This window comes from Drosophila serrata, unplaced genomic scaffold (assembly GCF_035046125.1).
Source record: "Drosophila serrata isolate PLE 108 unplaced genomic scaffold, ASM3504612v1 contig_382, whole genome shotgun sequence".
Taxonomy (NCBI): Eukaryota; Metazoa; Arthropoda; class Insecta; order Diptera; family Drosophilidae; genus Drosophila; species Drosophila serrata.
The window spans coordinates 1,965,772-1,988,368 of record NW_028257280.1 but is presented as its reverse complement, the minus strand read 5'-3'; the positions used below and the strand labels follow the sequence as shown (position 1 = coordinate 1,988,368).

Sequence of the window (22,597 nt, the reverse complement as noted above, 5' to 3'; positions counted from 1 at the left end):
TGGATCAAGGAAAGAAAAGCTAAAAAAGGCGGAGTACCAAAGAAAATAATTTAAGAAAAAAAACTAATTATTATAAAGAAATGTGCTGTATGTTTTTCATTAATCAACCCTCCGTTCAATACTTAACATAAAATATACCAAAATTATTTTATTATTATTATTATTTTCTTAAATTTGCTAAAAAAGCCAGAATTCCCGCTATCCGCTGTTTTCATATTATTCCGCTATCACACGTCAAAAATAATCCAAATCTGACGGGAAAAAAACGGAAATGACACCACTGCAGCTGACCAGTGTTATCGTGCTATCGATAGTGTAATTCTTGGGCCGCTTTTTTTTTTGGGAAAAAATTAATACATTTTGAATTATTTATTATTTCGCGGAAGAAATTTGCCGGTTAGATGGCCGCCAACATAGCTGCCGCGGCTGCCGCCGCGCAGGAAGTGGACCCCGTGTTGAAAAAGGCCATCAAGCTGCTGCACTCGAGCAATCCCACCTCCGCCGCCGAGCTGCGCCTCCTTTTCGACGAGGCTCTGAAGACGCGATACGGTCCGGAGAAGAGTCTGACCAACAGCATGACCCAGCGCTTGGTTGAGGACGAAGCCAGCTTCCCGGGCCGGGCTGCCACACCACCGCAGCCCATCAATGTGGACGAGATCATCAATCTGACCAATTCGCCGGACAAGGAGCCCTCCGATTCAGTGGATACCATTGCCGATTCGGATGACGGCCTGAGTGCCGTGGGCATAGTGAATACGGGCGACACTGGAGACTTTGGCGATCTCAACTGCTGCGTGTGCGGCGAGATGGTTTTCACGGCCACCAATCGGTTGATAGAGTGCTCCAAATGCGGAGCCATGTACCACCAGGAGTGCCACAAGCCGCCCATTACGAAGGAGGAGGCAGCTGACGACCAGGAGCAGACCTGGCAATGCGATACGTGCTGCAACAAACCCACGAGTAGCAGTCGGACAGCCTCCTCCGCTGCGACGACAGTGACGCCCACCGTTTTCATAGCCGACGAGCCAATGCCGCTGAGCAGCAGCAAAGCCAAGTCCTCGGTGGCCTCCTCGCGCTCATCGAACTCATCCAACTCGTCATCGCCCTTCTATAGGCCCGAACCCAGCAGCTCCACAAATGCCAGTAGCAGTAGCAGCAGCAAACACGGTCACAAATCTTCATCTTCGTCGTCGTCCAAATCACACAAGGAAGAGCGCTCGAGCAAGTCGTCAGGGGCGCCATCGCTGAGTGCCATTGGGGGGCTGGAGAAGCACAGCAGCAGCAATGTCACATCCTCATCACGGCGCAGCGGCTCAAGCGCAAAGTCCAGCTCGAAGGGCAGCTCCTCCAAGCACCACGAAAGTGGCAGCAGCACCAGCAAGCGCAGGTCGAAGCAGTGACCATTATTTTGTTGAATTTTTAGGATTAAGTTAAATTTAAGTAAACAGATTAATTAAATTAAAGTGTAAAATTTGGGAAATAATATTACGAATTTATTAATCCAAAGCACTTAACTTACAAAAATAGAAAAAAACAATAACCTAACGCTGGTATTTGCGCAGGGTGACGGTTGGTGTGCGAGGACTCTTACCGGGAGATGAGGCATCATCGGCAACGCCGGCGTGTCCATTTACCTTGCGAAAATTAACACGAGTGACGGGTGTACCGCCCTCCTCCTTCGAATTGGCTATGCTGCGTAAGGAAGGAGTCCTAGATTCTGAAGTAGCCGCCGCCTGATCTTTGGCGGCCTTCCTTTTGCGCTTTACATTCACTATGACATTGGCGTCCATGCTCACGTCCAGCTCAAAGTTGAATTCGTAGGTCTTGTTGGAGCGTGGATTCGGAGTCAGATCATCGTTGACCACAGTCTTTCCCCCGGGCCGCCCGCGTACCGAAATCGCCGGACTGAAATTGATCTTGGCGCTGGCACCGGGAGTGTGAGGCTTTGGCGTCTTAGGCAGGGCTGCCGAGGGCGTTTGTTGCTTAGGGCTGGCTTTGGGACTGCCCCTGGTCTTCGGCGTCAAATTGGACTCAGTCTTTACACGCTTTTGCTTGGGCGTTGTAGGACCCTCACGTTTTTTGGGAAACTCTAGGGCTGCACTCCGAGGGGCGGGTGAGGTCTTTATGGCTGCACTCCGAGCTGCGGGCGAAGCCTTCATGGCGACTCTGCGAGCTGTAGGCGAAGCCTTCACCGCCGCCTTCTTAATGGGCTTCTTCTTCTCCTCCTCCTCTTCATCGCTGGCGGAGATTATTTCATCGATGGATGAATTTACCATAGGAGATTCCACCTTCTTGGCTCTCCTGGCGGTTCCTGCTGCTGCCTTGCTAGTAACCGGCGGACTGATATTATTGTTGCTGCTGGTCTGCGGCGTCATCTTAAAGTCAAGATCCCCACTATTAGGTACTCCAATCTGCTTAAGAGCCTTCTGAAACATTAGACGGCACTTTTCATATTCCGGGTCCTGGTTGTACGACAATTTGGCAACGTACTTCATGAAATCATCAATAGCAGCCGGTACTCCCTTGGGAAATAGCGACTTGAGACTGTTGCCAATGTCATCCATGAATGCCTCCTTGGCCTTTTGCACTTTCTGTGGAACGTCCAAGAGTTTTTGTGTCTCCCAGGGCAACTCGACACCCATCCATGTTATAAGGTTATATCCGAGTATCTCTAGATCGGATCTTCTGGTGGCTACGCCCATATGGGCATCTCGCGATGTGTACTCAATCGTTCCATTGTGCATTTTCTTGGGATCTGGCTTGAACTCTCCCGAAGTATAGTGGGATGCCAGGCCAAAGTCAACCAAATAGGCCTGTGCGCCTCCGCCTTTGCCCAGGCCCAGCAGTATGTTCGCAGCTTTAAGATCAGCATGGATATAGCCGGTGCCGTGCACAAACTGATAGACGTTCAGCATCTGGATAGCCAGTCGATAGACTGTGCCCTCGGGCAGGCGCTTTCCGTTCGCCTCAAAGAACTTGCCGATGTCGCTGCCGTAGCGTGGCATCACAATGAAGCGATGCTTCTGGCCATTCACATCCGTCGATCCGTTGCCCAGGATATACGGCATGCCCAGAGACTTGAAGCCGTTCTTCTGCTTAAACTGCTTTAGGTCGTCTAGCTTGGCATTGCGAAGGTAGAAGTGCATTTCTACAAACAGCGGCCCATTGCCATGGGGCTCCTGAAATGAAAGTTTTTAGCACAAATCTCTTACGAACCTACTTTCAGCCCAACTCACGCATTTCACAACAGCATCGAAGTTCTTCTCTCCCACCCTGCAGGCAGCGTAGATCTCGCCGAAGCCGCCCACGCCGATGGAGGGACCAATGCGCCACTGCACCTTGGCCAAATCGGTGAAGACAGTGCCCTCCGGCACCTTCTCCGGCATGTTGTACATATTCTTCTTGGCCTTTTTGACGGGCGCCGCCTTCTTCGCCGGCGCTGGGCCGGCAGCAATCTTCGGTTTGGCTACACGCGGCATTTTCTATGGACAACTGTTGGCTTCTCAAAGTGTGTTTGCCAATTCCGATCGAAATGCCGCCACAAACAAGGGCGCGCAGGGTTGCCACGGAAAGGGAAGCGTCGGCAGCAGGGTTGTCAGCATAAATGGCACGATTTGTTTGTGTGAGACCCAAATCGGGCTGAACTTTCTATTTCTTTGTAGACGACCTCCGACCTTCTACTTAAATTTTTTATATATTTTTTGCGTGTATTTTCCGGAAACAAAAAATAAATAAAGTTTATTTAACTCTTCAATTGCAACGAACGGCCACACTGGCCGCTCCTAGAGATGGTACTTTTACAGATACGGATAAAGTAACATAAAATAAATTGTTTCTAATTAGTTCTTCATTTAGTTGTCCAAATGTTTTTGTATATATAAATATTGATGGCAATATAACAGTTTAAACATAATTTGTTTTTTATTTTTCTGATGATGATTAAAAATACTTGTTATTATAGGGGTCGGAATGGACTCTTCACTGCGTTGCAAAATGTTGATAAAAATTACCATGTCCTGAATGGAAGAAACTAAATGTTCCCTTAAATATACATATTTTAGGCAAAATAAATGTTGGCGATAGTTTTTTGTAGAATACTTATTTACCGATATCACATCCCTAACTAAGCTTAAACTGGATTTTTTAGGGGGAAATTTGAAAAGCTCGGGATTTTTTAGGCTCAAAGTCATCATCATTCATCTGGCAACACTGTTGGCCAGCACTACCACATTAACAAAAATTTTCAAGTGCCGAACAGACGCGTTCGCTTCGAGGAGAATAATTCGCAGGAAAACAACCAAATTACGCTTCGATTCCGTGGTCGCAATCATTCCCATCGCGGCAGAAACCCCAGTGCCTAGAGCATTTTCGCAAGCGCATCTAGCAAACAGCAGAAAAATCGATTGAACTGAAATGGTAATTGCGGAACTGGGATATTTGAGCGGCAGCGCACGTCGCTTCTGCAGCATTAGCAGCCTCTGTTCGTATTGCGCGTGCCCCCCGCGAATCAAATATTGATGCAGGCCGCCGGCGGTGGCCACCACGTAGCGCGAAAACTGTGCGGTTCGTTGTCCCGCGCTCCTCCCGTGCGCTGTGGGCTCGGCGGCAAAAGAGCGGGCATTTGTTATTGCTGCGGAGGCGATCGGGCCTAACCTCACAATTGGAGCGACGGCCGAGGAGCCTCCATTTTGTGTTTGGCTGGCTTGTGTTTTCGTTTTATACTCAGAGTGTGTGTGTTCTTTCCCCTCGACAGGCTGGCGGCAAAGCAGGCAAGGATTCCGGAAAGGCCAAGGCGAAGGCGGTATCGCGATCGGCGCGCGCGGGTCTCCAGGTGAGTGATTCGTGATACGGCACTGCCGCTGCTGTTGTTGTCTGTACTTTTGGCGCCTTTTCCGTTCTCACCTCGCCCTGAGCATATTCCACCACAAACAGGGTGCCGCTTTGTTGCTGTGAGCGATGCCCTGTTTCGGGGGTGGCAAAACATAAACAAGTCGGCCGGTAATTAATGTTCTTTGTGTTTTTCCTCCTATTTGCAATTAAGTTCCCCGTGGGTCGTATCCACCGCCACCTGAAGAGTCGCACCACATCCCACGGACGTGTTGGAGCCACGGCAGCCGTCTACTCCGCTGCCATATTGGAATATTTGACCGCCGAGGTGAGTGTTTGTGGAGCGTTGTATTCCCGCCTTCTGTTTTCCGCAAAGCGGTACTTTTCCAAGAAGTCGTGTGAAGAAGAAATGGAATCTTTTTCGGAGAAAGCGGAATGCAATTTTAGCATTTGTGCTTGAAAACAGTAATCTAAGTAATCTAATCTTGGAAAATTGATCATACATTTGTAATATATTTGAAATGTATATATTGTACGTTTAAAAAATTATTCCACCTAATAAAACAATTCTTACCGCCTTTCAGGTTCTGGAGTTGGCAGGCAACGCATCAAAGGATCTTAAAGTGAAACGTATCACGCCGCGCCACTTACAGCTCGCCATTCGCGGAGACGAGGAGCTGGACAGCCTGATTAAGGCAACCATTGCCGGCGGCGGTGTCATTCCGCACATACACAAGTCGCTGATCGGCAAGAAAGAGGACACAGTGCAGGATCCGCAGCGAAAGGGCAACGTCATTCTGTCGCAGGCCTACTAGGCTAGCCCAGTCCGCACCTTTTTTGAAAGTAATTTTAAATTCAGATTTCAGCAGAGACAAGCTAACAAACCGACGAGTTGTAATCATTTCTGTGCGCAAGCACACACTTCTTATATACAACGTAATACATAAATATGTAATTCTAGCATCTGCCCAACACTCACAAGCATATAAACATACAAACAAAAACAAAAAAAAAAAAACACAAAACGTATTTACGCCCGCACGCATTCACGGCGAGGTTTAGTATGAAACAAAAACAAAAACGAAAACTAAATTTAGAGCAAAAAATTACACGAATAAATTTAATAAAAATTAAAATAAAAACGCCAATTCTGTTTATTTGTAACATTTTGCCAAGATTTTTACCGTTTACAGTTTACAATTTTTTTTAAAATAATTTCTTGAAGATTTACTTTAAATCCCCTGAATGAACCTAAGAAAAACCAAGTCTATGTTGACCCTTGAAAGTATTATTTACCTTTGTTTATTTTCATTAAACACAAAGCTCTTAGAATAAAGTCGTGCAAAAGTAGACATTTTTGGATTAAGGAAACACAAGTGGTTAGTGCTTATGGCATTCTACAAAAGTAGGGAAGCATTTTTGGGGGATTAGCCCAACATATGCGGCTTGGCCCGCTTGACGTCGTCGCATTGCTCTATGAGGTCATCGGCATCCAGCTCCAGACAGGCGCCCCACTCAACCAGGGTAATGCGATGGTCATTGTTGGAGTCGCACGACTCCAGGAAGGGGGCAATGCAGTGTTCCAGGCTGACGAGCGGAGCCCGGATGGGGAACAGTTCGTGGCGGGAGACTGAGCGATCGGTGTCGCCGTCCAGGTCGCACCATTTCCACACTGCGGCATTCGACCAGCGGCGCGAGTGGTTCGTCTCCGCCTCCAGCTGCATCTGCATGTAGTGCTCGGTCAGCTCGTCACGCTCGGCCAGGTCCCGCATCACGTTAAAGAGCCAGTCGCGCATGCGCCTGGGGAAGTCCTTTAGATCCTCGCCGTCGCAGGTCCTTGGCTCGTGGCAGGCTCCATAATAGTCGATGTGCATGTGGGCATTGTCCAGGTTGGCGCAGCGCTCGTCACGGCTGTCGCACCAGCAGCGCTGCTGATACACGGAGCAATCCGATGGCCAGGTTTCATTGGTGTTGGTGCAGACATGGCGACGGGTATCGATCTCATCCGGACATTCCGGGATGCACACGCACTCGGGCTTCTCGTCGTGAATCTGGCAGATGCGGCCCGCGCCGCAGGGGATCGTCTCGCAGAGATCCACCTCCACGACGGGATTGAGAAGATTGTGCTGAACCTCGGCCAGTTGGCTGGCAATCTCGTTCTCCCGTTGCACATCCTTGGCCTGGGAAGAGGATTTTAAAGCTATGTTTGATTCATTAAGCTAAAGGTAAACCCACCTTCGCCTTGTCCTCCAGGAGCCGCAGGAACTCCTCATCGTTCTCATCCATATCGGTCAGATCGAGATCGTCCAAGTCACCCAAAGAGTCCTCCTCGGAGGCCTGGACCTGGCTCAGGGCCAGCAGTGCCAGGCCGAGCAGCAGCCAAAGGGAGCGCATAATACAATGTCAACTGAAAATGTTTAAAATATAACAACTTTTCCCATCTTTGTAAAGATTGTTTGGAAATCTCCACTGTTCCTATCAGCAATTTAAACCAGCGACCCAAATCTGTATAAAGGTCACACAAAAATCATGGTGAAATGGGGAAATCCAAGCCGCCCTGAGATTAGCTTTGGCCTTGTCCAACTTCCGTTTCAAGAAGACGACGTAATAAGTATTTCTCAACGTTACTGTACTCTGCTCAAGGAAACGTAACGGTCGTGTAACTCACCCTTACGGGGTGGTTTTTACATCACGTTGAGCCTTTGTAAGGGAACCGGTGCCTTTATCCCATTGTGCACACAATTGAAGAAGCCGAAAGAAAGTCTTGTCGTTACAGGGTTCAAAAGGTCACTGCGAATATATGCATGCACATTTTGCGAAGAGGAAATTAATTTATGGATCTGTGGCAATCCCAGGGGAAGCAAGACAAAGCGAACTCATTGTTTACTACCTATTTCCGACTTAAAAAGAATTTGAATTTTGAATAAAATGGATACATTTCTGGAATATTAAATATATATATCAATTAGACTATACTCCTGGGTATGTAAATAAGATAAAAGGAAGAAATTCCTGGAATGTTAAATGTTTGCTTTACATGTTTCCAACCGCATAGAAAAGTTCCAGATTTTCCGTCAGGCATGTTGAATACATGTGTTGCCCAGTTCAAAAGCTACTCGCCGAGATTCGTTCATGAAATCATCATCATCTTCATCTTTAGTGCAAAATTCTGTATGTACCCCAAGTCCGAGTGTATATTTTTAAGTAGTAGCTCATCTGTCCCCGATTAAAGCTGACCTTAATGTTTCAAAAACCGAGCTATTTCATACACTTCCTTCATAATCAATCCAAGACGTCGCCCTAGTTCTATGTTATATATATATACATATGTATATATAGAGTATATGGTATATAGTACACTTAATTGCTCAACAACGACACATTTGGCTTATCATCAGGCCTGACTTGGCCCCAAGCCGCTTATCAGGATCTCTCGCTTCCGTTTTGGGGCACAAAGATTTGCTTAATCGTAGTTTTTTTGAATAAAAAATTAAATCCACTGCAAATGTATCTTGTGACTTCCAGGAATATCCGAGTTGAATGCTGCTGCTTGCAGTGCCAGTGCATTCCGCAGCGGATCGTATGTATATATACTGTGTGCTGCTGCAGTTTAATTATACCGACAAATCTAGAAAACAATGACGTGATGCAGCGTCCAAGATGCAATGTTTATGTTGGAGGCGGGGGAGGGAGCAATGAATGGAGGCGAGTGTGGGTCTGGTTCCCCCATAAAGAACAATTTAGTTGAATTTACGGAACAGCAAAAAACCAGATGATGACACTCTTTCCACACATAGTTGGCCTTGCAAAAAAGCGAACTGATTTTGTTTTGGGACTCACTAGAGTTAACTATAGCACAAGAGTTCTTGCAAATTGATTGGCAATTTTAAGCAATTTATTTAAAATCGATTCAATATCGAAGATCAATGAACTTGGGAACATGGCTGAGCTTGCAGTAATTTTAGACGGGAAGCACTTGCTTACGAAACTTATGTGCACTTATCAAGAGAGCGAGTTAAACACTTGATCCTTTGTTTCACTCCTATTATATACTCACTGTACGTAGGTTTTTATAAAATTATATTCCTTGTCAAATGTCTAAGCGCGTTGGCGGATGGCGACGGACTGGTGTGCCTCTGGGAAAGCTTCCGAATGTTTACGGATCGCTAAACTGGAGCGATCCCCCAATCTGCCTCCAACATGTTGCCGTTCCAACATGTTCGTTCGGAATGAAAACACAGATTGGCTCGATTTTGATGGATTTTTGTTTTATTATTAAAACAATATAATTGTAATTAAGGCAGATTCGATACATACCTTTGGAACTGGGCCAACTGTGGGTCTTCGTCTTGTGTGGTCTCTTCAGCGGAGCTCTCAGGTTTTTTCTCGGGGTTTTTCATTTGGAAAAGAAACATTTTTTGATTTAGAAAGAACTGAATAACAAAACAGGTGTTGTGGGGCATGCTACATAAAAAGCAGGTACTTAAGCGCACTTATCGAAACTAAATATGTGTATATGTATATGTGTATATCCTAAGGGAGAGATCATCACTAACTTACCTTACGAATAAAGCTTGGCTCAAGGAATGATGGGTTCTTTAAGAGTATAGTAGAGTTATGTTTAAATTAAATCGAAATTTTATGACTTGAGTGTTACCTAGGAAGTACCATAAAGTTAACTTGATCTTGAGGTAAATAGTTTAGTTTTATCGCTACTTAGACTGCACCCAACGATTGAGAGACTTACAATTCGGCGCTTCAAACAAATACATAGTGTTGCATTTTTTATTTATTTATTTAAAATAAATACGAATTTTCATATATGTATATAGATATATAGTTCGGTTAGCATATATGTATATAAAGTGTGTGATTAGCGTGTTGTATAGAGAAGCTCTCGATAGAGCAATTGGTGGACAGATCCTCTCCTTATCACCCCTATGTTTATATTATCATTATAATAAATAATTAAACACTTTTAATTCATAATTTCAATTCATAATGCTTGGCGTGCGCTACGGAACGTAAGCTTAAGAGAGAGAATAGGTCGTACATCTAGGTAAAGAGAGTAGAACTAGACTTAACTTAGAACTGTGTGTTTGTGTGTGAATACATATCAGAAAACTTAATATTATAATTTCATTTGTTTGTGGAAAATGAAAAGGTTAAACTTGAACATTTTTTTGTCAGTGTCTGCTGTTTTGGAAACCGTTACAAAATCGTCGAGTTTATAGATTATATATCCGTCTTTCCACATGAAAATTGACAATAGTTTTTGATATCAACTCTTGTGTCCATTAATAGGTAAGGCCACGCATCCGTGTGACGCCCTCCTGTTCAGTGTTATTTGTGTATTTGATTTTAATATATTTTCTTTTCTTTTTTTTTTGCTTGTGGACGAATCTCTTGTTGAAAATGGTTCAGATAATATAATGTATATCTATTACTAAGCTATGCCTTTTTTCTTTTTTTGTTTTCTATTTTTTTTTTTTTTTTTTTTTTTTGGCCAATAAGCTCAGGCTACATTTTTGTAATTTTCATTCTATTCATTAATTGCTTCAATTGCCTTTTCTTCATTTCGAGTTGCATACAGAGAGAGATAATAAGAGAGCTTTGTATTGTTATCGCATACGCTACGATCCGCGGAGTGTACATACATAAATATCTCCAAAGTAAAAACAGGCTGGACAATAGGAATACCAGTCTTCCTATACGTTCGGTTTAAAAATGTGGTTGTGGCATAGCTTAGATCGATCGTAGGGTTTATCAATGGTATAGCTTAATTGTACAGTAAACACCGTAGTTAGTTATCTTACGATAGAGAGATAGGATAGAGATATAGAGAGAGACAATTCGTCAAGTGTCCTGTTAGTAACTAAGCGAGTCTGGCCTAGCCTTATCAAAGAGTCTATTTAATCTTGAATCATGATCTCTTTCAGAGCATCTAAATTAAAGAGAACATTGCACATTAGTAAATAAATTAACGGGTCTTTAGACGTACACTGCATAATTTGTAACTAGCTGGGAAAAAAATCGATTTCAACAATGATACTAAAAATTTTAACTGAATCAATATATCGTGGACCTGTTAGTCCTTTAATTTTACTTGTTTTTTAATAATATACGCGAGGAATCTATTTCTTTCCAGCCTGTGGGGGTGTATGAGTAGTGGCAAGACGTATTCGGGTATCTCTTATTAGGAGTGGTACAGCATTTGAGAATAAGTCCGATACATACTTTAATCAATATTATTAAATTGGAATATTTGCCGTTTTAAGCCATGAAAGATCGTTAAAAGCCATAATATCAAACAATAAACAATTGATTTTCAAAATTTTTGAACCTTCGGATACTTTACGATATTTCCAATATGATATCGAGCAATGTATATATCGCATCTTTTCCTCTCAATACATATTCCTGTTACTTATGCTTATGCCACATTTATAAACGACTAATGGCGGGTACGATTGGGTTTTGCATAGGTTGCACCTTCATCATCTACTCACCCTTTCTAGCGACGGTACTTGCTGTTGGCACTGCCTCCGGTGGCCACCGAGCCATTAGACACTCCCACGGCCTTGGCGCCAGTTGATGGTGGCACATTTCCATTGGGCGGAGGTGCGGTGGCATTGTACGGCGGATAGGCTGCAGCCGGCTGCTGCTGAGGATGCTCTGTGGGTTAAAGTAAAGATTTGCCATAAGCGACACTTATTCGTAGGGCATTGTCAACATACGGTAGGGATTAGGAGGCGCTGCAGCATAGGGATTCATGCGATTCGCGTTCATGCTGTTGTGCTTGGTCGGCCCGCCTCCATAGGCTTGCTGATAGCCGGTGCCAAAGTTCGGCGGCTGCTGCTGCTGTTGCTGCGGCGGTGGCTGCTGGTGGGGCGCCGGACCCTGCGGTGGGGGTGCTCCCTGACCCGAAGTCGGTGCATTTGGTTGCATATTCCAGTTGCCAGGAGCCGGAGGTGGCGGACCGCCATGACGGGGATCCATCGAAGGTGGTACCACGCCGGCCGGTGGCACCTGTTGCACTGGCGGTGGACCCCATTGGCTGGGATGCCACTGCTGGGCACCGGGTGGTGGCGGCGGTGGAGCGTTCCAGCCATTCTGGGCCGGCGGATAGGGTCCCCAGGCGGTCATCTGCGGCGGCGGCGGTTGCTGGTAGTAGGACTGCATGGGCGCTGGAGGCGGTCCCCAGTAGTTGTAGTTGGGCGGAGGGGCATTCATGGGCGGTGGTGGTGGTTGCTGCTGCTGCTGCTGGTAGGGCATAAGTTGAGGCGGGGGCCCTGGCGGACGGTAGCCAGGGGGGGCTGGCATGTTGCCATTGTGCTGTGGCTGTGGCGGCGGTGCCTGTTGATGCTGCTGTTGATTGGGCGGTGGCGGCTTGTTGCCGTTGGCCAAGGCTCCCTGCTGTAGCTTGTCCTTCTTTTCCAGATTATAGATGGACTTCTTTACGTCCACGTGCACGTACTTAATGGAATGCTGCTTCTGGACTGCAAGTAGAGTACATAAGAATTGGGTAATCCGTTTATTGAGAGAAGATGTTCACAAAGGTGCAATAAACAGAGAACAACTGATAAAGAGATGGCTATCTCATCTCGACCATTGCTCGTGAAACTGAACTTGGATTTGGATTACTTACGTATGGCCTTGTCCACGGCATCGTAGTCGTCAAACTCGACGAAGGCAAAGCCACGACGCTTGCCGGTGGTTTTGTCAGTCAGCAGCTTGACGGAGACTACACGGCCGAATTGAACAAAATACTCGCGCAGGCACTCCTCATCATGGTTGTCCTTTAGACCACCCACAAACAGCTTCTTCACGGATATATTCGTCTCACGCGACTCGCGCTCTGGGCGGGGCAAAGCACGCTTAGCCTCCACAGTTCTGCAGACGAATGATATGATTCCTAATGCAGTTTACAGTTTACATTTTCAATTGTACTCACTTGCCATCGATAACATGCGGGCGATTTTCCTGGGCCTTGTCTACACAGATGGACTTTGTATATGTGATGAAGCCAAAGCCGCGTGATCGCTTAGTGGCCGCATCACGCATCACCACCACGTCCACCACCTTGCCCCACTGTCCGTAGAACACCTTGAGGCCCTCTTCGGTGGTGTAGGGCGCCAGGCCGCCGATGAAGAGCTTACGCAAGTGCTCCAGTTCGCAGATATCCTGCAGGGTGGAGCAAGTGGGTGGTAAAAGGGGAGGTACATACCCGGTATAACACATTTCTGTGCGTCATGAGGCAAGGCACTTGCACCACACCCACCCTTGTGTCGGTTTGTGTGTGTGTGTGTGTGTGCGTGCATTGGGGACTTTAAGCACAAGTTTTTAATTGAAACTTACATCATCCTCACGATCCGGCAGGACAATCACGTCCGGGCTGGAGCCATCGCCCACCTCGTCCTTCACCTGCACTGTATTGGTCATTGAAAACGGTTTAACAAACTTAAGCAACATAAAGTTTTCCCCAGGCTGTGATATAGATAGAAATAGATAGAGATGACAGTAAGGCTAGCGATGGACTTGTCAACAGTGGTGCCAATTCTTTCTTTTTCCCGTCAGATTTTAATTTTTATAAAGTGTGATTGCGGGAAAAATATGAAAACAGTGGGTGGCGGGAATTCCGGCTTTTTGAGCAAATTCAAGCGTCGAGCGGGTATTCAGCGAAGTTAATTTAATTAAAACAAAAATTCGAAATAGCATGAGCGTTGAAACGTTAAACGCTATACTAACAATAACTTTACTAACTATATTTTTATTTTTAAAGTAATTATTAATTAATTTAATTTTAATTAATTTTTTTTTAATTTTAGGTATGGGCTGTGTCGAAACAATAAGTGCTGTTTTAACTACATTCTACTACCCAGCTGCCTATCTTCAATTGAACATGAGAATTTATGTCCAACTGATGATGCCGATAATATTGACGATATATAAAAAATATACTATAGTTTTTAATTTTTGCACGTTATATATTCTATGTTAAATATTGGATGGATGGTCAATTCATGAAAAAAATACAGATTTATAAAAATCAGTTTTTTTCTTAAATTATTTTCTCTGGTACTCCGCCTTTTTTAGCTTTTTTTTGGTGATCCAGTTTTTTTGCTCAGAAAAAAATGACACCACTGCTTGTCAATCTCAATTTCACTTATCGATATATTAATTCCCAGACTATCAGCTTATCGAGTTTTTGACAAAGTAAAATAGTTTTATAGACGTGTAAGATGTAAAATTTTAAATTTAAAAAAAAAAAAATAAATCGCAACCTCAATATTACTATATAAATATAAACATTTTGAGAATAAAATATCGATCCCCAGTGGATATATTTGTCGCGGCACGACTGCAAACAAAATGGAGAGGATATGGCTAACTTGGTTAGCGTTTTCAATGTGTGCTTACGCCACCTCAGTACAACAGCAATCCCCTCTGGTAGTCCCTGCTGGTCCTGCGGCATCCTAAGAGCAGCCCCCAAAGCGGAAGCCATCGCAGAATCCAACGCTTTAAGATTGTATCTTTCGGTCCTTAATAAATAACTATGGTTTTCTTTTTGCCTTAAATTTGTACAATATTTGTTTATTTACGCAGCTTCTTCCCAATCTTTATTCTCTTCGAAACCCATAAAATTTTCTTTTATATCCCGATATTCAGTAAAAGAATGTGAAGTTATTTCACACTCACTTTCCGCCTCCGAACAGCTACTAATCGTGATAGCGGGCGATACACAGCGTACTGTTGAACGCTGCACGCGCCAGATATTTAGCCGCTCAATATTGGCCTTCTTGGTGTTGCAGGCGGCGATTTCCTTATACATCTCCTTCTCGCGCTCTGAATAAGGTTTTATCAAACTCCTTTGATGCGCCTTGAGTAACATTCTGTTAACCCACCTCTCTGACTTGTTATCTAGGCGGTTCTTCTTGTCCAAGCGCTTCTTGGCGTCCCATACGCTGTTCCACCTGTGCATCTGCACACGAACCTTAGTGCGCTCGCACAACTCCCTCACTTCTGCTGGTGTGTACTCCCGCGCCAAGTCCTCTGATGTGATTTTCTGTATGCAAATAAATTTGTAACTCCAAAATAAAAATAAAATAAAAGGACTATTACCGTTTTATTGTACAACCAAAGAATTCCATCTTTATTGGGATCTGTACTTATACGCGATATTATAAATTCATCTTCTTGCTTCAAAAATCTGACAAGATTTAATTTAAGGACTGTCCGAGCCATTATCCGAAGCGTTTAATTATTCACCCAAAACTTTATGACGCCCACGCCAACCGTCGATATACATCGTGATCTTTGATTCTTTTCATTAAGAATGGTGAGTTCCAATTATTTATCGATAAGCGATCCATGTGGAGAAATTCAGTGGCTTTTAAAGTTAAAAAAAGGATACTTTCAGATATTTACAAGCTAAAAAATGTTTTTTTTACGAGTGTTTGTAAGCATATGATTAAAGTTTGTTTCGTTTTGGTAAAAAAAATAAGAATATAAAATTAGCTCGGCGCGTCTCACTGTCTATCTTGGAATGACTTTGGTAAGCATCTTCAATTTTTATAATTAATTCGATTTATTTTAAATAAAGCTAAATAAGCATTTCTCGTCATCGATTTATTATTGATACATTCGAAAAAGAAATATTTATATGTGAGCAATGTAGATCCGTCTTCCATCTTTCATCTTCCTGTAGTCCTAATCCTTAATTAAAACTATTCCTGAGCACATTTCCGGCGCTGGCTTCCACTTGGCCATGTTCCTACGGATGTGGATGTGGATGCGGATGCGGATGGTTGCTCCTGGCCACACGCAGTGATGGACGCCTTGACCCGCCTGTGCCGCCCGGAACGGATGCATTTGATGCGGCGGTGGCCAGTCGAGGCAAACGCGGATTTACGGGCGGACCCATCACACGATCAACGGGATCCACCTGACTGTCAATGGGCGGCAGAGGCGAGGCCGGAGACCACTCCGAGCTGGAACTGGAGCCGGGGGAATCGGAGCTAAAACCAAAATGATGTAAGGATAATTTTTCGAAGGAAGGCAATCATTTACCCCGCCGTGTAGATGGGCGGCAGCTTCTTCTCATAGTTGCTGCTACTTGGCGTTACCACGCCCGCATGTATTTCCTGCTGATACAGCCCGTAAAGCTCTCGGAGCTCATCGGGCAAATCCACGTTGCCCTCCTCGATCAAACGGCGCTGGGAGCTTATAATATCCTCGCAGAGACGGCGCTGTCGCTCAGCCCGGAGCAGCTGGAGGTCGCGTCTACGCAGTTCCGCCTGGCGGGCCAGTCGCTCCGCCTGAAGGGACACCTTGTCCGCTTCCAGTTCATGGACGCGGCAGAGTAAAGCCAGCAGTTCGCGTTCCTCATCGCTACTAATCCTTTCCGGCAGCTCCTGACAATAGAAGAGCATAAAAACCACGGAATATTTATCAGAAAGTGAACTCACATCCTCCAGCTTGACGCCCTTTTGGCGACACTGCTCTAGCTCCTGTTCCGTCCGCTCGCGGATTTCCTTGTAGCGCCGGTTCTCCTTCTCAATGGCCGCCAGCTCGCCCCAGGCGTTCTTCAAAGCCACGGAGCCCTCGGACTCCATATCTGCGGGTGAGTACATTTTAATACATACAAATTCCAGGACGGGAAGGTACTATTAGCTACCATCTTCGCCCATGGCGTCGTAGAGCTTTCCGATGCGTCCCTGCCAGTGCGAGATGATCATATGCTGTCGCTCGGCGTCCAGCTCCAAGCCCAATAGATGGCTCTCGGCCTCCAGGAGCTTGCGACGCAACTTCATCTGCTGCTTGAATGTGAGCACGATCTGTTCCCGTAAATAGCGCAGCTCCGTCTTGCGCTGCTCATCATGTTCGGGGACAGCGCCGCCTGGTCCAGCCGTTGCTGAGCTGGATCCCGATGCTGCAGCCGCTGCGGCCGCCGCTGCTGCTGCTGCAGCTGCTCCACTGCGAGGACGTTCAGTAAGCATCTTGGTCCGCAGACGCGACACCTCGTCGCGCAGCTCGGAGACCAGGCTCTGGTAGTGCTTAGTGGGGAAATCCTTGAACTCGTCGATGTACACGGAGTTCTGGAGCTTGGTGGTGATGCTGTTGGCCCGATCCGCATAGACCAAAGTGTTTTTGGTCTCGTCCCGGTGCTTGCTCTCTGGCGCCACGTGGGCAATCATCACGGTTTTGCAGCGACCGCTGAGCGCCTCCTTGAGCAGCCGCGTCAGCTTCGAGTCCCGGTAGTTGACATATCTTGCTCCGCCGGACAAGGCGTTGATGCAGTTTCCCAGCGCCAACAAGCTGCGATTTATGTGGGCGCCCTCCTGCAGCCGTTTTCCACGATTCTTTGTCTTCTTGGCCCGCTCCGATCCCGCCAGATCGGTGAGGAACAAGCGCCCCTGCTTGGTGCCCAAAGGAGTCCGAGATTGAACAGTGATACTCAGCAGGGCGTGGCTCCGGGAGGACGTCTGATTGGCGGCCGTGGGCTCCATCGTGCGCGCCTTGTTACCCTTCATGAGCAGACTCACCACCTCCTTCCGACTGGCTGTGGTAATCTCCGAGAGACCCGCCACCGTAATGCGCTGGCCCCGATGATCCTCTCTTAGCTCCAGCGGCCCGCCAGGGTTTAGGAGGTCCCGGATCAGCTCGTTGTATATCTCAAGGTAGGAAATGGACACCCGACTTGTGTCCGCCTCCGCCGACTCGATGTGACTGAATATATCTTCGATGGCGCGCACCATCAGACCAATGTCCTGGCTGCTTACATCCGTGGCCTCGCAGCTGGCTGTGGCTGGTGGCCGATCTGGTCCGGTTTGTGGTTTCTTGCGCGGCACTGGCCCCAGCATGGTGTGCGTCTTCCCCGATCCCGTAGCTCCATACGCAAATACGGCTGCATTAAGGCCATTGAGAACATCCCTGACCAGCGGCGCCGTGGTGGTCTTGTACACCTGCTCTTGGGTGTCATTCTCCCGAAAGACGTGATCGTAGGAATACTGCCGCGGTCGACTCTTGCCGCCATCATCGTAGAGTAGCGATCCGCCGGAAACCACCTCGATGCAACGTTCAGTGGCTTCCAAGCTGGGACGAACACGGACGGCCACCTGGCGGTATGATATGATTATTTAGGTTTTTTTTAACTGAATCTAAAGCACAAACTATAGATTATTTAGGCACGTATTCTTACCACCAATCTCTCCTCCTGCGCTGGCTGGGCGGTGGCTATAGATCTTCCCTGGGATGAGTTGCTGCCGCCGCTGCTTCCCGACCAACTGCTAGCTCCAGCACTGGCCGCCATCGTGGCTCCGATCCTCCGATTACAAGGTGGAAGTGAAGGCGGACGTATGCGTCCTTGGCTGGCCACGTGCCGCCTGGCCTGCTCTGGCTGATGACCTGACCTGGACAAGACCATTACAAATCGTGTCAATTTGTTGTCAACAATCATAAAAATGCCATCAGCAGCGCGGGAAACGCCCAGAGAGCAGTTAATGGACTTGTGAATTTGCGCGCCAAGGCCTTGGCACCTGGAGAGGATTATGGGGAGTGAGGAGTACCAAAGGACCGCAGGACGCCATGTTTACCTGTGGCTTAAGCTCTTAGCTCAAGGAGCTGGCGTGAGCCATAAATCAAACCGTGAACTTGGAACACCCCGACAAAAAATGGGGCTGCGTGTTTTGGCATGCAAATCAATGGGAGAGCAGTCGATGGTCATCGAGTGACCACTGTACACTTGTCCTGGGGAAACCCTGGAAAGTCTATGAACCTTGGAATACGTTGAACCACTACTTGGACCCTATCAGGGGTTTTACCGCTGGTATATGATTTGATTTCCCAGAAAAAGTCCAATTTTAAGGCCTAATTAAGTAAAAAGCTGAGCTCTTAAAAATATGGAAATATGATAAAGCACACAACTTTGAGCATATTACCTCAAGAGATAAGCAAAGAAAGTCCAATTTTAAGGCCTAATTAAGTAAAAAGCTGAGCTCTTAAAAATATGGAAATATGATAAAGCACACAACTTTGAGCATATTACCTCAAGAGATAAGCAAAGAAAGCGAGATGCACAGAGAAGAGAGAGATAGACCTACCAGAAAATATTGAGATTAAAAGAGAGTCAGAGGTATGTCGTTCCCTCTGACTTTCTCTAGAGATAGCTCTTACTCTCTCGCTCTCACTTTCTCTGTTCTCTTCGCTCGGGAAGTATAAATAGAGGCACTGAAGCTGCGCTGGCCTCATTCTGTCCGTGGCGTCCCTAGTGTTTACATCTATGGTGATAGTGATTTTGATGACCCTTCGACCTCAATAATGTCACCTGAGCAATGGAATGCATCTGGATAATCTGGAAGAAACTCTGACGTGTCCTCTATTGCGGTAAGTCTTAACCATGACAATTATATCATATATGTAGAAATAAGAGCTGATCAGGCCTTGATCTAGAATAAGCTTTGCTAGCTATGAATTTATTTTGGAATTAATTAACTTTTTGTCATTAACTCCATTACCTAAATTTAACCCAACACCTGTCACTCGTTGGTACACACAACCAACTCGCTTCCCCAAACCCATATAATAATTTCATTTGCCTAAAAGCTGCTCAATTATAAAACGTGCGACTGCCCTTCGTGGGGGCGGCTGCATTATTAATTTTAATACCACGTTCCCATTCAGGTGCCATGAATATGTCATGGAACAGACCTGGGCAAGACTCATCCCCCCGGAATAAATATATGTACACAAATTACAGGCCTCGAGTGTCAACAAACGATGGGGCTGTTATATTGAGTGTCTCAATTGGGTGACGGTTATACGCACAAAAGTTTTAAGGCAAAGAAAATGTAATAATATTACAGGAAAGTCTTATTTAAAATTTTTAAACCATTTTGAAGAACAATTGAAGGATTTTCCCTTATTTTTCTCTCTTGAAGACGCTTTAATCAATTGGCAATCGAGTTATGATGGGTTTCATTTTAATGGTCCAAACTCCTAATTCAGATGATAATTTTTCTTATTTTGCATTATAATTTAAAAAATAGTAAAAATAAAGAATACAATATTTCTCAATTCCCTCTCTCAGGGGAAATTCTTAAAGAGATTCCGCTGCCACTAATTCGATAATATAACAAAATCGATTCGGGGTCTTTAATGAGCGCCAGGTGAACCAGGTGAACCCAGTACCTCCCGAAAGGGGGAGACCCGAGACTCCAACACTTTTGCCAGTTCTTGTTTCATATTCTATTGCCGGGCTTTTGTCGTTTATTGAATTTGTGTAAATTGCCAGTAGACACGACACGAAAGTCGCAGGACTTCTGTCCAACTTGATGTAGGGGAGGCGAGGATCTGGAAAGGGTGGACTAGTGGGGTGACTACTCTGTCTCCTTTGGCTCTGTTAATGTTTTTAATGCTTCGGTATGGCCATGTTTTGATTTGCTTTACTTGCATAGTTATATATGTGCCGGCTAGTGAACCCCATTTGGGGGTTCTGAGGGCGTGGCTCTTTGTTTGGGCCACAATCCGGAGCTCATTAGCGGAAATCAGGAGAGGGAACTGGGCCAATTTGGGCGGGGAATTGGAACTTTGAAAGGTTTTTTCTTTCGATGGGAAAACCCTGTGTAAAAGTTTCGTGGCTAAGTAATAACGCGTGTGACAGACTCTTTATCGCTAATGAGTTTGCTTTTCGAGCCCCGAGACAGCCCAGTCAAATGATAAAGGATAAAGGATATTTGCCTTTTAACTCACTCGACTCGACTTGATTGGATTGAGGTTCCTTAACAAAGAGGATTCCTAAGTAAACACAGGACTTTCGAGATTGGGATCTCACCGACAACAAAGGCAAATAAACATTGACAAATTGCTATACTATATATTGAATTGAAACATACATACATCCTGCCTACGGGGTAAACAAATAAAAAGCAGATTAATAAGCGTAGCTTTTAGTGTGACATATTTTTTAATGGGTTTTGTGTTTACTAGATTGCCGGTTTACCAAGGAAATTTCCATTGCTCTTGAATATTAAGAATATTAAATGTTATCTAAGCCATGGTTAGCCATCAAAGATCAGGCTTGAAGCTTGTTGGTAAGAACTCTGGGAGCTGAAAGACCAAGTGCTCAGGATTTAAAACATGGCTTGGCATTAAATAATTAGCTTAGAGCTTAGAAAGAGCTCTGAGAGCTGAAAGACCAAGTGCTCAGGATTTGAAGCATGGCTTGGCCTTAAATAACAAGCTTAGATCTTGTCAAAAAGAGTTCTGTAAGCAGCATAACCATGAGCTAAGGTATCTCGAGTCCCGATCCTAGACTGCAAGCGACATCCTAATTCACCTTGGGAATTACGTTCTGTTTATTGTGTTATTATTTCCACGAAAGCCCATAGTTGAACCAACAAAATCAGAGCTGGGTAAACCCCGAGAAATCGCCGGACTGTAATTACCTAGCCTCCCTGCCGACGACATTGCGTATACGCAGCGTTGGTTGATTGATGGTCCCAGTGACCTGGAGACGACTTAATTACCCACAACCATTTCCCTTCCACTTCGCCATCGGGTGTATTTTTAGAGGACCATCAAGTGGAGTAGTGACCACAAGTTGAATATCCCCATTTATGGCTTCAATGTGACGTCACTTTTGGGAGGAACTAATAAAGGATGCGATGCATGTGCCAAAGTGGGTAACCTTCGCGGCAAATTGGTCTGTGCGTGTCGCAGGACTCCTCTGGAAACTTGGTGCCCACTAAGTGGGTTAACTATTCCGCAGTGTTTCACCACCTTACTACAGCCACAAAGTGGCAGAGCAAGCTGTGGCCCCAATCTTGACATGAAATAATGTAATATTTTACACTTGAGGGGTAAATCCGGCTCCAAGTGGGTCAATTAAATGCGGCGCTCGGAGTCGGCAGATTATGTAAAACAAACATTTTGATAAAGAACTTTTCAGAAGCACCTCTGCAACGCGACGATGGCGGCTCACTTACAAATAGTTTTGTTTTGCACTTTATCCGCTCGGGCTAACTTTCCGGACACGCCAAAGATCCCGAAAAAAATGGTTTTAAAACTCGTCGACTTGCTTCCGTTTGGAGTTTTCTGCAAAATAACCGAAATAGCAGACTTGTTTCGATAGAACCATTCGCGTCGACGTAACAAACTCAACTGAATAGAGGTCCGAGGCTCGGCCGTGGTCAGAAAATAACGAAATTATAGGCATGTCCTGGGGGTGAAAGGAGTGCAGGAGTAGTGGCAGGTGAGCTTTTGGGGGTGGGCTGACTCCTCCTCTTGGCACGGCACAACAATCAATTGTGTTGTTGGTCGCGTTCTTTTGCCTTTTTCGGAATTGTTGAAATGCTAATGCGCCATTTTGCATACATTTCTGCCCCAAGTTTCTCAGCTGTTTGTTGAGGTCCACTTTAATAATTGTTGGACAAATAAAAGGTATTTCCAGAGGGCTTTCCGAGGGCCAACGATTTAGCACATTTTATGCAAATCATGCCAAGCACTCCAATTCTTTTTCTGTGGCATTTCCGCCACGTCAACTCCTTTTGAGTAATAACTCCTTGATAATATTTGTGGGTGAATAAAAAATGCTTAAAACCTTAAAACTAACTTATTTGGCAGGCAAAAAATCCTGAAAAACGGAAGCCCTATTTTCTAGGACAAAATATTGGAAGACCTACAATTTTCTTACTTGAAAGGCTTTTGGGTGGGCGGTGTTTCGATGATGATTGACGCCTTGATTGACTTGGCCGTAAAAACTGGGTTTTCG

General features: G+C 45.5%; 6 protein-coding genes across 10 annotated transcripts; 2 read left to right on the top strand and 4 right to left on the bottom strand.

Annotated features, from left to right (window-relative positions):
- The first annotated feature begins 253 nt into the window (after positions 1–253).
- On the top strand, positions 254–1,483 carry IntS12 (integrator complex subunit 12). The gene has a single exon (XM_020955972.2). The coding sequence runs from the start codon at positions 402–404 to the stop codon at positions 1,398–1,400; it is 999 nt and encodes a 332-aa protein (XP_020811631.1). The 5' UTR covers positions 254–401; the 3' UTR covers positions 1,401–1,483.
- On the bottom strand, positions 1,472–3,774 carry ball (nucleosomal histone kinase 1). The gene is made up of 2 exons (XM_020955691.2): positions 3,237–3,774; positions 1,472–3,179 (listed from the first exon to the last, which is right to left on the bottom strand). The coding sequence occupies exons 1-2, from the start codon at positions 3,477–3,479 to the stop codon at positions 1,542–1,544; spliced, it is 1,881 nt and encodes a 626-aa protein (XP_020811350.2). The 5' UTR covers positions 3,480–3,774; the 3' UTR covers positions 1,472–1,541.
- Positions 3,775–4,121: 347 nt separating this feature from the next.
- On the top strand, positions 4,122–5,969 carry His2Av (Histone H2A variant). Its single transcript, XM_020955719.2, has 4 exons — positions 4,122–4,416; positions 4,754–4,831; positions 5,042–5,155; positions 5,412–5,969. Exons 1-4 carry the CDS (start codon positions 4,414–4,416, stop codon positions 5,640–5,642), a joined length of 426 nt encoding a protein of 141 aa, XP_020811378.1. The 5' UTR covers positions 4,122–4,413; the 3' UTR covers positions 5,643–5,969.
- A 130-nt stretch (positions 5,970–6,099) lies between these two features.
- SPARC (secreted protein, acidic, cysteine-rich) lies at positions 6,100–9,071 on the bottom strand. The gene is made up of 3 exons (XM_020955717.2): positions 8,885–9,071; positions 7,063–7,234; positions 6,100–7,007 (listed from the first exon to the last, which is right to left on the bottom strand). The coding sequence occupies exons 2-3, from the start codon at positions 7,219–7,221 to the stop codon at positions 6,255–6,257; spliced, it is 912 nt and encodes a 303-aa protein (XP_020811376.1). The 5' UTR covers positions 7,222–7,234; positions 8,885–9,071; the 3' UTR covers positions 6,100–6,254.
- A 532-nt stretch (positions 9,072–9,603) lies between these two features.
- On the bottom strand, positions 9,604–13,371 carry Rb97D (Ribonuclear protein at 97D). 2 transcript variants are annotated; one of them, XM_020955603.2, is made up of 6 exons: positions 13,186–13,371; positions 12,782–13,011; positions 12,476–12,720; positions 11,565–12,326; positions 11,337–11,502; positions 9,604–10,771 (listed from the first exon to the last, which is right to left on the bottom strand). In XM_020955603.2, exons 1-5 carry the CDS (start codon positions 13,297–13,299, stop codon positions 11,342–11,344), a joined length of 1,512 nt encoding a protein of 503 aa, XP_020811262.2. In that variant the 5' UTR covers positions 13,300–13,371; the 3' UTR covers positions 9,604–10,771; positions 11,337–11,341. The 2 variants fall into 2 exon arrangements, with proteins under 2 accessions (XP_020811262.2, XP_020811261.2); XM_020955602.2 differs by having other exon boundaries at positions 9,604–11,502.
- Positions 13,372–15,396: 2,025 nt separating this feature from the next.
- Positions 15,397–21,989, bottom strand: Kif19A (Kinesin family member 19A). 4 transcript variants are annotated; one of them, XM_086840275.1, is made up of 6 exons: positions 21,813–21,989; positions 18,029–18,239; positions 16,505–17,945; positions 16,296–16,444; positions 15,898–16,241; positions 15,397–15,845 (listed from the first exon to the last, which is right to left on the bottom strand). In XM_086840275.1, exons 2-6 carry the CDS (start codon positions 18,137–18,139, stop codon positions 15,602–15,604), a joined length of 2,289 nt encoding a protein of 762 aa, XP_086696401.1. In that variant the 5' UTR covers positions 18,140–18,239; positions 21,813–21,989; the 3' UTR covers positions 15,397–15,601. The 4 variants fall into 4 exon arrangements, with proteins under 4 accessions (XP_086696401.1, XP_086696399.1, XP_086696400.1 ...); XM_086840273.1 differs by lacking the exon at positions 21,813–21,989 and adding an exon at positions 18,875–19,887 and having other exon boundaries at positions 18,029–18,767; XM_086840274.1 differs by having other exon boundaries at positions 15,898–16,444.
- Between the last annotated feature and the right edge of the window lie 608 nt (positions 21,990–22,597).

Bases quoted from the DNA above. Each gene is read 5' to 3' on its own strand.
- IntS12 (XM_020955972.2), top strand. From the start codon at position 402: ATGGCCGCCAACATAGCTGCCGCGGCTGCCGCCGCGCAGGAAGTGGAC.
- ball (XM_020955691.2), bottom strand. From the start codon at position 3,479: ATGCCGCGTGTAGCCAAACCGAAGATTGCTGCCGGCCCAGCGCCGGCG. The intron at 3,180-3,236 runs GTGAGTTGGGCT...CTTTCATTTCAG, and splicing joins TCGATGCTGTTGTGAAATGC to GAGCCCCATGGCAATGGGCC.
- His2Av (XM_020955719.2), top strand. The intron at 4,832-5,041 runs GTGAGTGATTCG...TTTGCAATTAAG, and splicing joins CGGCGCGCGCGGGTCTCCAG to TTCCCCGTGGGTCGTATCCA. The intron at 5,156-5,411 runs GTGAGTGTTTGT...ACCGCCTTTCAG, and splicing joins TGGAATATTTGACCGCCGAG to GTTCTGGAGTTGGCAGGCAA.
- SPARC (XM_020955717.2), bottom strand. From the start codon at position 7,221: ATGCGCTCCCTTTGGCTGCTGCTCGGCCTGGCACTGCTGGCCCTGAGC. The intron at 7,008-7,062 runs GTGGGTTTACCT...TCCTCTTCCCAG, and splicing joins TCCTGGAGGACAAGGCGAAG to GCCAAGGATGTGCAACGGGA.
- Rb97D (XM_020955602.2), bottom strand. From the start codon at position 13,299: ATGTTGCTTAAGTTTGTTAAACCGTTTTCAATGACCAATACAGTGCAG. The intron at 13,012-13,185 runs GTAAGTTTCAAT...TCCACCCTGCAG, and splicing joins TGCCGGATCGTGAGGATGAT to GATATCTGCGAACTGGAGCA. The intron at 12,721-12,781 runs GTGAGTACAATT...ATTCGTCTGCAG, and splicing joins CCGCATGTTATCGATGGCAA to AACTGTGGAGGCTAAGCGTG.
- Kif19A (XM_086840272.1), bottom strand. From the start codon at position 18,286: ATGATTGTTGACAACAAATTGACACGATTTGTAATGGTCTTGTCCAGG. The intron at 17,946-18,028 runs GTAAGAATACGT...TCATACCGCCAG, and splicing joins CGCAGGAGGAGAGATTGGTG to GTGGCCGTCCGTGTTCGTCC. The intron at 16,445-16,504 runs GTAGCTAATAGT...ACTCACCCGCAG, and splicing joins CGACGCCATGGGCGAAGATG to ATATGGAGTCCGAGGGCTCC.